We start from the raw sequence: 12,627 nt of genomic DNA on the forward strand, positions 1-12,627 counted from the left end.
ACCCGTGAGGCTTCTTACCCGCGGGCATGCTCGTCCCTGTGACGGACGTTTTGATGGCTCCTGCCTGCTGAAGGAAGGAAACCATTTTAATTTCAGGTCAAGTTCTCCCCTGCACAGATGCTCCAAAGCCTTCCATTTCATCAGGATAAAATTCAAAGTTTTAATCGTGGTTACTCAGACCACATGGCCGACTTTAGCCCCATCTCTCCCTACGTCCTCCCCACATACCTACCCATTCTCCCACCTCCTCTGACACTGCTGGGTCTGTGCCTCAGTCACCAAGCTCCAGCCACGCTGATCCTTTTAACCCCATATTTGTCAAAACTCAGGGCCTCTGTGCTTGCTATTTTCCATTCTTCTCTGACTAGTGTCACTTGGCTACAGGCTAGGGGCCAGCCCTGCAGAAAGTCTTCCTGACTACCTACCACTGGGCAGACAGCAGCTCTCACACCAAGCAGGTGCTTAGTTTTCTGAACAAGGAAGAACAGAGCTGCTCAAGTGCCCATAAAAACACCACTGTGGCAAACGCAGTAAAGAACACGGGGAGGAAACAACTCTGTATAACAAAGCCATCCCACGCCAGGTGGCAGTGTCTTCCCATGGGGGAGTCTTACGTGTCACCACGCACATACAGAGGGCACATGGCAGGGCACGCTGCGTGAGACCGTCAGACTACCATTCTTTTTTAAACACCTTTTACTGCCTCCCTCTCACGGGTACACAAGCTTCAGGGGAGGGTGGGGCAGGGTCAGGAAAGGGAGGTCTGCACTAACTGCTCTGCAAGTCCGAAGAGGCTGACCTCTTCACAGTTACACTTCACAAAGCCCTAATCCGAAACTTCCAAACACCAAGAAGAGTGGCCTCGCCTCCCGCATCTCTACTGAGCTAAGCCAGCCCGGAGAGCAGAGCTGGGCCTGCGTGGGGTGATGCAGGTGAAACAGCCACTTCCTCGAGGCGGGAGACTGGGCCTCTGAAGGGCTTTGGGCTGGAAGCTGCGGGACCCCTTGAAGGATGTGCTGGACCCGACCTCCCTGTTCCTTCTCACCAGCACTGCAGCACTGCCCACCGTCGTGATCGCAGGGGGCGCCTTTGGTGGGGGTGGCGCGGGCTGTGCAGGGGGCTGTGCCTGAGCCTGGGGCTGGACGGCAGGCGGCCCCGGGGGCTGCTGGCTGCCTGCTGCTGAGGGCTGGGGCAGAGGTGGAGGCGGCTGCTGGGGTGGCGGGGGCTGCGGCTGAGGCGGGGGTGGTGGGGGCTGTGTCACAGGCGGCTGCTGTGCCTTCTGCTGGTCGGCCAGTGCCTACAGGGGCAGGAAGGAACAGCGTCATGGGAAGGAGTTGGCCCAGCAGAGCACCCCAGCCCCTCTGGGCCCTGCCCACCCACTGCACCACACCTTTTTCTCCTTGGCAATGCGCTCTGCCCGGAGGGACGCGACCTGAATAGGAGGCAGGGGTTTGTCGTAGTTGATGCCACTAAAGACAAAAAAAAAAAGAAATGTATTGCAAGTTCTAAAGCAGACAAACATTCTAGGAACCCAAATTCCCCATTTCCCATCCTGCCAGGTGCTGGGACACGACTCCTACAAAGCCCCACAGGCCAGGGCGCCTGGTGGGTTGGCCCTAGGAAAGGGAAAAGGATGCCCTTCCAACAGGAACTTCTGAAGGTGGGCCTGGGCCTGACTCCCCTCTGCAGCAGTACTCGGCCAGATGCCCAGGATATCAGGAGGCCCTGAGCATGTAGGGACAAGGTCATTCAGCACTGTGCTCCTCAGAGCAGAATGCCTGCCCCTCCACCCAGCACAGCAAACTGATCACCCCACCTGCCCTGAGCATCAGCCCTCCTCCAAGGGAGAGGTCAGCCAGTCACCTGCCTAGTACCGTGAGCACCTGACGGTCCTCCCCAGCCTCTCACAGCACCCTTGCTTCCAAGGTTCCTGTGCCCCCTGGCCCCCATGACAGTCATAGGAAGGTCGGCTCTGCCCTGTGCGCTCCCTCCATGTCTCAGAGCGGCTCACCAGCACGGCCCAGATGCTGTGGTGCACCTGTCTGGTATCTCTGGATGCCAGCCCTCCCAAGTCACGTGTCCCTAGCCCGCCCAGCACTTTGTCTCCCATGCTCTGACTACCCATGTCAGTCCACTCAGCCCCACGAGGCTGCCCTGCAACCCATCCAGCTGCCCCCATATTCAAGAAAAGATGCAAAGACAATCTGTACCATGAAGAGATCACAGAGAGGGGCTGGGGTGTGAGTTTCCACAAGAAAAAGGTGACACGTGACAGTGAGGCAAGGGGAGAGGCCAACATGCCAGGGAGACCATCCCAGATGGAGCGACCCACAAGGCAGAGCCGTGAGGCAGGGACTGCCAGCCCACTCGAGGAGCAGCCCCAGAGGCCTGGGCTCTTGGTTGCGGCTGGGAGGGCCAGGACTCTTAGCAGGGACAGGCCCGTTTCCGGCAGCATCTGCAAAACCTGCCTGGTTATGAGGAAAGCTTGAGCCCGAGTGGCAACTAGGTTCCATCTGAACACGTTCTTTCCTCCCCAGATTTTAAGAAGGCAAACACACAGAAAGTGGCAGGGATTTTACAACCAACACCTAGATGCCAAGCAACTCAGACTGCACAGTTCTCTGTTACTGGTCTCTCGCACCGACCAGTCTCACGACCCATCTACCTAGTCATTTTTTTTTTCCTTTGCAAAATTTCAAAGCAAGAACACCCACCCCCAACAGCATATATTTTCAGGGCAGAGCCAACAAGACATCTGCCAGCGCAGAGATGCTGAAGGAGGAGAAGCCACTCTCCCTCCTGCAGCCCATCAGGCCGTCAGACTGCAGGCAGGACACCTCCTCATCCGGTGAATGGGGACACCAGCCAGCCGGGCACTCCCCACCTCACCACCCTCAGCTGATGCCCGGACACACTGTCTGCACAATAACTCACTGAACTTGTAGAGTTTAAGAAAGCCCTAAAATGAGGTCGTTTTCAAATAGTTAAAACTATATCACAAACACAAAATACCTTTCCGCCAATACAGAAGCATGCTTGGGGTTTTTCTGAAAGGGATTCATGCCAAGCCTGCAACACAGAAAGAGAAAAAATTACTGAACAAAGGAAAACGCAAAGGAAGGGAAGGCCGAGTGAAAACAAGCCCCCACTGACTCCGCACGGCCAGCACTGGGGGACCCGGGAAGCGTACAGGGGCTTGATGGGGGGGCTCCTTTTCCCGGCAGTCATCTTCATCAGGTCAAAGTGGCTCGTGTACAGCTGGGTGTGTGTGGCATTCTCGTCCTGGGCGTACATCTGGCCTGTGCGCAGAGGACGGTTGTTCTTACTCTGAAACAGAACGGGGCAGCACAGCAGTCAGACACTTACCTGTGAACGGGGTCCCCAGCTAGGAGCCTAATGTGAAACCTTTGGGTTAAAAACCGAGCCCCTTCTTCCTGACCTTCTCTCTGAGTCTCAACACAGAACAGCAATGACACAGCGGCCATCATCCAACGACCACACTCCCCAGCCTGTGCGAGGCCTCCCTGCCCATCCCTGGAGGAAGAAGGGGATGCCTCCAGCTGGGGAGACAGCAGTGAGGCCAAGCGGCTGGGTTACACGGCAGGCCACTAACAGCCAGGACACCTTGACTGTGATCCGCCCCTGGGCACCAGCTTGCCCTCCCAGGGGCCTCTGGCCCCGTGGACGTGAAGGCCAGGACTCTAGCATTATTTGTGCCTGGGACTCTCTCCTCCATGGGCCCTATGGTGAAACCAGGCACCTCCTTGCTCCTGCAGAATTTCAGGGCGGTCCCTCTCGGCCTGCAGGCCGCCCCACAGAGGCTGCGTGAGCCCCTCCTGTAGATGTAACACGTCTGAGCATCCCTGCTTCAATGGGTGCAAGCAGGTCGTCGATGGAGGATGCCCCTATGGAGCAGCGCTCTAACGCAAAGTAGCAAATCCCCACATGCAGGAGTGAAACACCTTGGACACTGAGTGCCTGCCAGTCACTGGAATACGCTTCATTTCTAACCTCACTCTATGCTTTGCTGCACAGGCACGTAAACAAGCTTTCCAGTTTATTCAGAATACCACCTTCAAACCCTATAAACGACCTTTGCCGTTTTCTTTAGCTTCACACATGAGCTGTAACAGAGCGTCAAGTTTCAGCTTGATGATTTACCGTATCCAAATTATGACAATTGTTAGAAATGCTTCCCAAACCTAATGGCCCTGATACTGGAAGCCCTGTTGATGAAAGCATCACAAAATGGTGTTCTGAGGAAACAAACATGTCTTATCCAGAGACAACTGGTTTTAGAAAATTAAAAACTTGAGATTTGTTAAAGAAAAAAGTAAGTAACGGTCATGAACTAGAAACACAGGAGCAAACTTCATCAAAGCTCAGGATGTCTACTGCTGCTACACCTGCCCCGGCCGGTCCCAGGCAGAGAGGAGGTCATCACTCCTGTTCTGTGACTGGATGTGAGGACCATCACCCCAAAGGCCACCAGCCACAGGCCCAACACTGTGCACAGAGGCTTTCTACATGGAGGCTGGGGACCCACTCCCAAAGGCAGGAGGGTGAGGACAGAGCAGATGGAGAAAGAGCAAGAGACAAACGCGGTTCCAGGAGGATGAGAAAAGGTGCCACAGTGGAGATATCCTCAGCAGCCACGCTAACCGTGGGGCTGCGCCTGATGACAACACACCACGTCTGCAGTCAGTGTCCACGACACCTGCAGCTAGGACCAAGGTGTCCAACACCCATCAGTCCCCTGCAGCAAGGCACTGAGGTGGCCGCACGGACTGACCCTTCTTCATGTCAGCTGACAGCACAGAGCATGGGCCCTTCCACTCACCAACCCAAGAAAGAGGAAGCCCTCGGATGGCGCTGAGGCCACCAGACAGCACACACAACTTTCCAGAGGACACAACAGTGCGGCCACTCCCTATGAGGTGGGATCTCAGCACCCAGACCGCTGCCGGCAGTAACTGCGACCGCACCGCCCCCTCTCAGGGCCTTGTCCAGCACTGCACACCCTCAGCCGCCTCTGCCTAGCCCCCCAGCCCCCATGAGCCTCACCTTGCCCTCCTCCCTGGGGATGAGCACATTCTCGTAGCGGTTCCGGCACTGCTTGGAGGAGCGGTAGATGCGGCTGCAGGAGTTGACGACGTCGCTGACCAGGTCCCAGTTGGGCGTGTGGGCCGGGGACACAATTGTGAGGTTCAAAGGCAGCTCAAGCAGCTGCTTCACGGCCTGAATGATCGGGTTCGGGACCCACAGGTCAAGGCCCTGCCCGCTGGACACTTCCCCCGACCCCCACCCCCCTCCACCCCCCATCCCAAGGGTCCCAGTGACAGGGCTGGCCAAGGTCGGGGCCTCGGACTCACCTGCAGCAGCGCCCAGTCCTCGCTGATGAGCCACTCAGGGTTGTCGGGGCCGGACTCCGTGGTCGGTTTGGCAAAAGTTGGCAGAGGCTTGGCGAACTGCGTCTGCTGCTTCAGCAGAATGTTCTTCTTCTGCTCCTTGCCCTCCCGGCGGATCTTCAACATGCCGGGGGTCGTGCGGTCAAACAGTGACCGTGGAGGCACCACGGCCTCCCCATGCCGCTGCTTCTTCTTCCTGCCTGCGGCTGCACGAAAAGCAGCTTCAGCCAGCGGGTCAGCGGGCCAAGGTGGGGAGTGGAAAAGCCACGAGGAAGGTCACCGAGGCCACCGGCAGCCACAAGCCCTCTCCCTGCGCACAAGCCCACCTGAGGGGTCCGTCTTGTGTCGGCGGCGCTCCTTTCTCACATACACAGGCGGCAGCTTGGACTCAGGGATGGGCGTGGTTTCGTACATAAGACACATGACCGAGTCGATGTAGATGTCGTTGTCGTCCTGGGGGGGTGTGGGTGGCGTCCAGAGCTGCGTGCAGGAGGGACAAGCCTGAGCTGGGTGGCCACAAGGGCAGCCGACCCAGCACCGTGGGAGGCAGGGGTCTGGGGGCGTGGGGACACGGGCACTCACCGGCATGACCTCCGTCTGCCCATCGGCACCCTCACACACAAACTCCTGCAGGAAAAGGGGAGGCTTTTCAGGTCCAGGCAGCCCTCGCTTTGAGCTGCGAGCGGTCAACTATCCACCTTCATGTCAGTTAATAAGCCTTCGAAACAAGCAGGCAGCACCGCTATTACCAAGACCTAAACTACGCCGCCGTCACAGCCGGCACGACGGTGGGGAAAGCCAGCAGCAGGGAACAGAAACCCTCTAACCCGGCGCCAGACCAAGACAGGCCCAGCCCGCCGGCCCCGGGTCCGGGGACAGGAGGCCTGGGGGATGCCCATACCGCACTGTAGGCGTCCTCCCGGGTGTAGGTGAGGAGCTGCTCCTGCTCCTGCTCCAGCCGTGCCCTGGCCTCCTGCTCCCGCAGGCTCCGTGCGTTCCGGGCCTCCCACTCACGCACAGCAGCCATCACGGCACCCTGCGGGGAGACCGGCCATAACCATCACTGCCCTGCACTTCCCCCCAGCCCCCCCAGTCCTTGGGCCCCTTTTCCTCTTCCCAATACAGGACCCTCTAACCAAACACCGAGCTGCTTCAAAACCAAGGAAAACTGCCTGGCGTAGGGTTTCTGAGGCTTTACCCATCTGATCGGTTTACATACAGGTGGGGTTTGGTTTTAATGCCTTGAATTCTGGGCGAGTCACGCTTACTTCCAACCCAGTTTAACACTGAAGAATTTGAGATTCTCACACGTGAAGATGGTCAAAAGTGCATTCTCTTACCTCACTACTTCTCTCCTTTTCTTGATCAATGGAAGTATGGAATAATTCCAGGTAATTCAAAGCATATTTTTCAATTGGTGTGAGCTGTTTCAAAATGCATTTTTTGAACAGAATTAATAGCAAGTTCATAAGGATTTAGTTCCTCATATAACCCCCCACCAGCACCTGAATCAAAACAGCAACTGATCTTGGTCAAGAATGAACAAGAAATGCCTCACAGAAAGGTCACGTGCTTAAACTATTTAGGTATAAAGAAAAACTGAAATAGAAACCCAGAAGAGAAAACGCCCAAACCTGCCCCATGAAGTCCGCTAACTCCTCCAGCTGCGAGGGCTCCTCGCCCCACCTGGAACCGCTGGAGTCAGGCGACCCGGGCATGGCCTCCTCAGCCGGCTGCTGGGCATCCTCCTCCTCCAGGTACTCGATGCTCTTGAGGGCCTGCAGGACGTGCATGCTGCGTGAGGTGACTTTAATATGCTTTGAACACTTTAAATAAGGGGTCTTGGAAAAAAGCCATGTACAGACCTGACTACACGCCCACACTGCACACTGAGCCCCCTGCCACAGCAGTGAGTGTGCTCCTTGGACCCTCACACACCCTGGGGAAGAGCCTCAGGACACAGGCCGACACACACATCAAGGCCCCCAGACTCAGAGAACCGAGCAGAATGCAGTGTCTCATTCCATCTCACACCCGACACCCACCTTCCCACCCCAGTCCCACCACGAGAGCGCTGCATGTGACACAGGCTCTGGTCCATGGCGTACACAGAAACCAAACCCCCAGGAAGGCGGTCCTTGGCACCACTATTCAAGAAACGCAACTTAGACGAGCAGATAACACGTGCTCCTCTCTTGATATCCGGAAGGTATACCTGTCAGGGGCTGGCAAACTCAAGACACACATGCTCACGTGGGGGGCAGTGGTGGGGGGATCACACAGCTTAGAGGATTCAGTTAAGAACTAGCACCTCTTTTCAGGGCAACTGGGCAAATTTTCAAAGTTTAAAAGGTAACCCAACCTCACACGATACCCAGAAATTATTTCCGAACAGACTGTCCACCTGAGCATGAGGGTTAAAACACTGAAACATCTAGAAGAAAGCAAAGGAGGACCTCTCAGAATGCAAAAGCATCAATCACCTGAAAGACAGTGGCATTAGGACCAAGAATTTCTGCTCACAGAGACAGAGTATTAAAAAGGGCAAACCACCGATTGGGAGAATATATTTCACATGTATCCCACAAAGGCCTTGCACTCAGAATGTAGGAAAAATGCCAACAAGGCATTAAGAAAAAGAGACAACTCAGTCTAAAAAAAAAAAAAAAAACAACACAGAAAAAGATGCGAACGAGCATCTCACAGAAAAGTACCCACACTACCAATGAACACAAAGCTCACCAGCCAAGAGCAAGCTGCAGTTCAACCAGAGATGCGCCCACATGGCTCCCACACCTGCACCTCTGAACTGGTCCCCAGCCCAGTGTCCACACAGAGCCAGATGATGGTCCTAAGCCACATGTCCTCGGGCAGCTGTCTCCATCGCCGCTGACCCCCGGCCACACCTGACTCCTGCTGTCCCTCTACCCATAACACTCCTAGACACTGCTCATCACACCATTTCCGTGAGGTGATGGTCTGGCATCTCTCCTGTCACTAGAACAGAAGCTCCAGGGAGGATGAGAGGCCTTTTTCTCAACGCCATACCCCTACTGCTTGGAACAGTGTTTGACACACAGTATAAGACAACCCACCAGAACATTTCAAAGAATCTGTATGTTCAAAGAACATGCCAAGCCAATGTCTCTAAGTCACAATAAGAAGCGACAGCAAGGGTGTGTGACACACTCACATTCCTCAAACATTCCTGCCTTTAGACCTCACATTTTTCTTCCACAATATCCATGTAAGATTTTTACCAATGTTTAATGATTACCTCAATAATATCACAATAAACTGAAAAATTCTTCAAGAGATGGGAATACCAGACCACTTGACCTGCCTCTTGAGAAACCTATATGCAGGTCAGAAAGCAACAATTAGAACTGGACATGAACAACAGACTGGTTCCAAATAGGAAAAGGAGTACGTCAAGGCTGTATATTGTCACCCTGCTTATTTAACTTATATGGAGTACATCATGAGAAACACTGGGCTGGAAGAAGCACAAGCTAGAATCAAGATTGCTGGGAGAAATATCAGTAACCTCAGATATGCAGATGACACCACCGTTATGGCAGAAAGTGAAGAGGAACTAAAGAGCTTCTTGATGAAAGTGAAAGAGGAGAGTGAAAAAGTTGGCTGAAAGCTTAACATTGAGAAAACAAAGATCAAGACATCTGGTCCCATCACTTCATGGGAAATAGATGGGGAAACAGTGGAAACAGTGTCAGACTTTATTTTGGGGGGTTCCAAAATCACGGCAGATGGTGATTGCAGCCATGAAATTAAAAGACGCTTACTCCTTAGAAGGAAAGTTATGACCAACCTAGATAGCATATTGAAAAGCAGAAACATTACTTTGCCAACAAAGGTCCGTCTAGTCAAGGCTATGGTTTTTCCAGTGGTCATGTAGGGATGTGAGAGTTGGACTGTGAAGAAAGCTGAGCACTGAAGAATTGATGCTTTTGAATTGTGGTGTTGGAAAAGACTCTTGAGAGTCCCTTGGACTGCAAGGAGATCCAACCAGTCCATTCTGAAGGAGATCAGCCCTGGGTGCTCTTTGAAAGGAATGATGCTAAAGCTGAAACTCTAGTACTCTGGCCACCTCATGTGAAGAGTTGACTCATTAGAAAAGACTCTGATGCTGGGAAGGATTGGGGGCTGGAGGAGAACGGGACAACAGAGGATGAGATGGCTGGATGGCGTCACCAACTCGATGGATGTGAGTCTGAGTGAACTCTGGGAGTTGGTGATGGACAGGGAGGCCGGGAGTGCTGCAATTCATGGGGTTGCAAAGAGTTGGACACGACTGAGCGACTGAACTTAACTGAACTGAATGATTACCTCCAGGAGAGGCTACTGTTTCCCCACTATCGTTTCTGTTATGAGGTTTATGTTAATGATGTTTTCAGTTGGTGGGGGGGTGGGGGGGCGGTTCTTGAGTTGAGAATTATGTTTTGTCTTTTATTTATTGTTTAAATTTTGGGTGCACCAGGTCTTTCACGTGGAACTTGGGCTCCAGAGTGTGCAGGTTTGGTGGTTGTGCCACAAGGGCTTAGTTGTCCTGAGGCTTACGAGATTTCAGTTCCCCGATCAGGGACTGAACCCACGTGTCCTGAGCTGGAAAGTGAATTCCTAACCACTGGACGACCACGGAAGTCCCCGTCATGCTGTTTGAGATTTTCTTAAAAGCCTAAGGCACCTATCACCTATTTTAAAAACAACAGGGTAAATCGATCTGTTCCTCCTGATACAGAAACAGCTGTAAGTATTTCTATGCACCTGACATGACCCACAGACAACTCGTAGAAGAAAACGTAAGAAACAGTGGACAGTGGTTGTCTCTGAGAGGAAAGTGAGGGCCTGATGCAAAAGACTTACTTTTCATTATAAATTTTTGAAGATTTTACCACATGCATTTATTTCTACTCAATAATCAAACAGTTAAGTTTCAAAAATAAAAGAGAAGGCATCCTGTAGCCAAAAGCCCCTCCAAGAGGCAGGACGGGAGCAGAGCCTCAGGGAGGAGAGCGAGGTGGCCCTGACAGGTGGGTGTGCAGGTGGGTGTGTGACACGTCTGCACAACAGCTTGTGAGACAAGTGTGCAACCTGCAAGCGTCTGGGCCAAAAACGCAGAAGGCAGGATTTCACTCACTCTCATAAACCTGAAGCACATCATCTCAGCACGTAACCCACAAAGACAGCCGAGTGAAACAGCTGCTGTTCTCTGCGGTCCTGTCCTCAGAGCGGGACGTGGGACTCACGCCAGGGCTGCCTTCAGCCCAGCAGCACTGTGACAGGGGAGCACTGAGACGGTAGCCGGCAAGGGCCGAGGGGTTGGAGCAGAAGGTCACACACGACAGTGCGGGGTGGCCTGAGAAGCGTGGGTGGGAACGGTGACAGCGGGCAGCAGTGGCGGTGGTGGTGCGGCACACCACTCTCTCCCGCACCCTTCACCTCTTTTTACAGCTAAAATCCCCAACAATGAAAGCACGGATGGAGAAAGCTGACAGATCAGGCCCAAGGCCTGGGGAGAGGGAATAACAGTGCTGCAGCGGCAGACTCAGAGCTCCAGATCCAATGATGCCAAGCAGGCACCAGCTATCCTTACCTCTATGAAAGGTCTTGCAATTTTGGGTGCGATGGTTTCTGTGACAGAAGGTTCCTGAGAAAGGACGACAAACTCCTCGGCCTTCACCGGGAAGCCAGTATCATCCATGGGTGGATAAACCTCAAACAGCTCCTGGATCGTCCGCTGAAACAAAAATGCATATCACTGAGCCTGTGACCTCTGCACCCAGAAAACCACCAGCCACCAACCCCTCAGCAGCATTAAACGCACGCATTCTGGTCACTGTGTGGCACCCCCTCCCCTGCCCCAGGCCTCCTCGTGGATGACAGTACCTGCGTGAGGAACGCCATGGAGTAGTCGTTTCCCTGAGCAGCCACTTCTCGGATCAGATCTTTGGTGCCATTTTTCAACAACTTCTCTTCAATGGAATTGCCACTCACGAGCCTACAACCAAACACGTACACACACACGACAGCTAAGTCCCTGGGAGCCCGAGGGCAGCGTGAGTGCCATGGCGCCCGGACCACCCAGCAGAACAGCACCCACGTGGAGCGGCATGTTGGCAGCACTCTCAGCTGCTTCCTTTGTGTGGTGGCCAGAGGGGACTGGAGGCCTGTGGGGTCGACTGGCCACTACCCACATGGGGTTAGCCACACCACCACCTACCATGCAGCAGGAGGGCTGGCCCCAGAGGCCCACGCCACCCATGCTGGCCAGCCACGTCCCCTCACTGGCCTCTACCTGAAAAGAGCTCCCAAGACGCCAGACCCCTTGAGTCCTGTCTCCCTCAGCGCTGATGACGGCGGGCAGATGCCCCCAAGTCACTGTGCGCCTCCCAAAGGAACCTGTGTCTAGCGGCTGCAGCCCAAGGACCAGCATCCCCTGGCTGCTGCTTCATGCCACCTGAAAAGCTGCAGTAACCACTCCCTACTTCCATGATCAGGGCTTTCATTAAGATGATGTTAAACTTCACTATCACTTTGGGGAAACTTTACAGTTTTGTGAACCAGGTCTTCTTGTCCCAGAACAGAGCATGTCCTGAGTTCATGACATCGCTCAGGTCATATCCTTTCACAACTTAACCCTCCACTCCTGCACTTCCTGCACCTTTACTGCCAAGGTTGTTCCTGAGTGTCTACAAACTGTGGCTACTGAGAATAAAATGTTTTCCCCATTACTAGCTAGTAACTGCTAAAGGGCCAACAGTAAGCAATTACACAATGAAACATTATTCAATTACATAAACAATATACCAAATTTATATATATTTGCATGGAAACAGGCTCTAAATATATTGTTAAAATGAAACAGCATTACATCGTAAGACCGTTGGCACAACCCATTTAAAAAAATCAGGGAGGGCTTCCCTGGTGGCTCCGTGGTAAAGTATCTGCCTGCCAATGCAGAAGACACGAGTTCGATCCCTGATCCAGGAAGATCCCACATGCTACAGAGCAACTCAGCCTGTGCACCACCATTACTGAGCCTGTGCCCTAGAGCTCGGAGAGCTGCAACTACTGCAGCCCGAGCGCCTTAGAGCCGGTGCTCTGCAACAAGAGAAGCCACCGCAACGAAAAGCCTATGCACTGCATGTAGAGAGCAGCTGCCGCCCCCTCAACTAGAGAAAAGCCTGCGCAGCAACAA

At 53.7% G+C, this 12,627-nt stretch overlaps 1 protein-coding gene across 2 annotated transcripts in view; it reads right to left on the minus strand.

Moving 5' to 3' along the window:
* Nucleotides 1-12,627, minus strand: part of EP400 (E1A binding protein p400) — a 112,096-nt gene that overhangs the window by 19,939 nt on the left and 79,530 nt on the right. Inside the window, exons 31-44 of one of the 2 annotated variants that reach the window (XM_052654536.1) lie at nucleotides 11,316-11,427; nucleotides 11,023-11,166; nucleotides 7,043-7,186; nucleotides 6,749-6,832; nucleotides 6,310-6,444; nucleotides 5,991-6,035; nucleotides 5,735-5,888; nucleotides 5,373-5,614; nucleotides 5,065-5,238; nucleotides 3,191-3,327; nucleotides 3,013-3,069; nucleotides 1,391-1,469; nucleotides 1,046-1,297; nucleotides 19-64 (exon numbers count right to left, since the gene is read on the minus strand). In XM_052654536.1, coding sequence (XP_052510496.1) covers nucleotides 19-64; nucleotides 1,046-1,297; nucleotides 1,391-1,469; nucleotides 3,013-3,069; nucleotides 3,191-3,327; nucleotides 5,065-5,238; nucleotides 5,373-5,614; nucleotides 5,735-5,888; nucleotides 5,991-6,035; nucleotides 6,310-6,444; nucleotides 6,749-6,832; nucleotides 7,043-7,186; nucleotides 11,023-11,166; nucleotides 11,316-11,427 — 1,805 coding nt within the window. Of the gene's footprint in view, nucleotides 1-18; nucleotides 68-1,045; nucleotides 1,298-1,390; nucleotides 1,470-3,012; nucleotides 3,070-3,190; nucleotides 3,328-5,064; nucleotides 5,239-5,372; nucleotides 5,615-5,734; nucleotides 5,889-5,990; nucleotides 6,036-6,309; nucleotides 6,445-6,748; nucleotides 6,833-7,042; nucleotides 7,187-11,022; nucleotides 11,167-11,315; nucleotides 11,428-12,627 lie in introns of both variants that reach the window. The other variant, XM_052654537.1, reaches the window with a different exon arrangement.

Source organism: Budorcas taxicolor, chromosome 17 (assembly GCF_023091745.1).
Source record: "Budorcas taxicolor isolate Tak-1 chromosome 17, Takin1.1, whole genome shotgun sequence".
NCBI lineage: Eukaryota > Metazoa > Chordata > Mammalia > Artiodactyla > Bovidae > Budorcas > Budorcas taxicolor.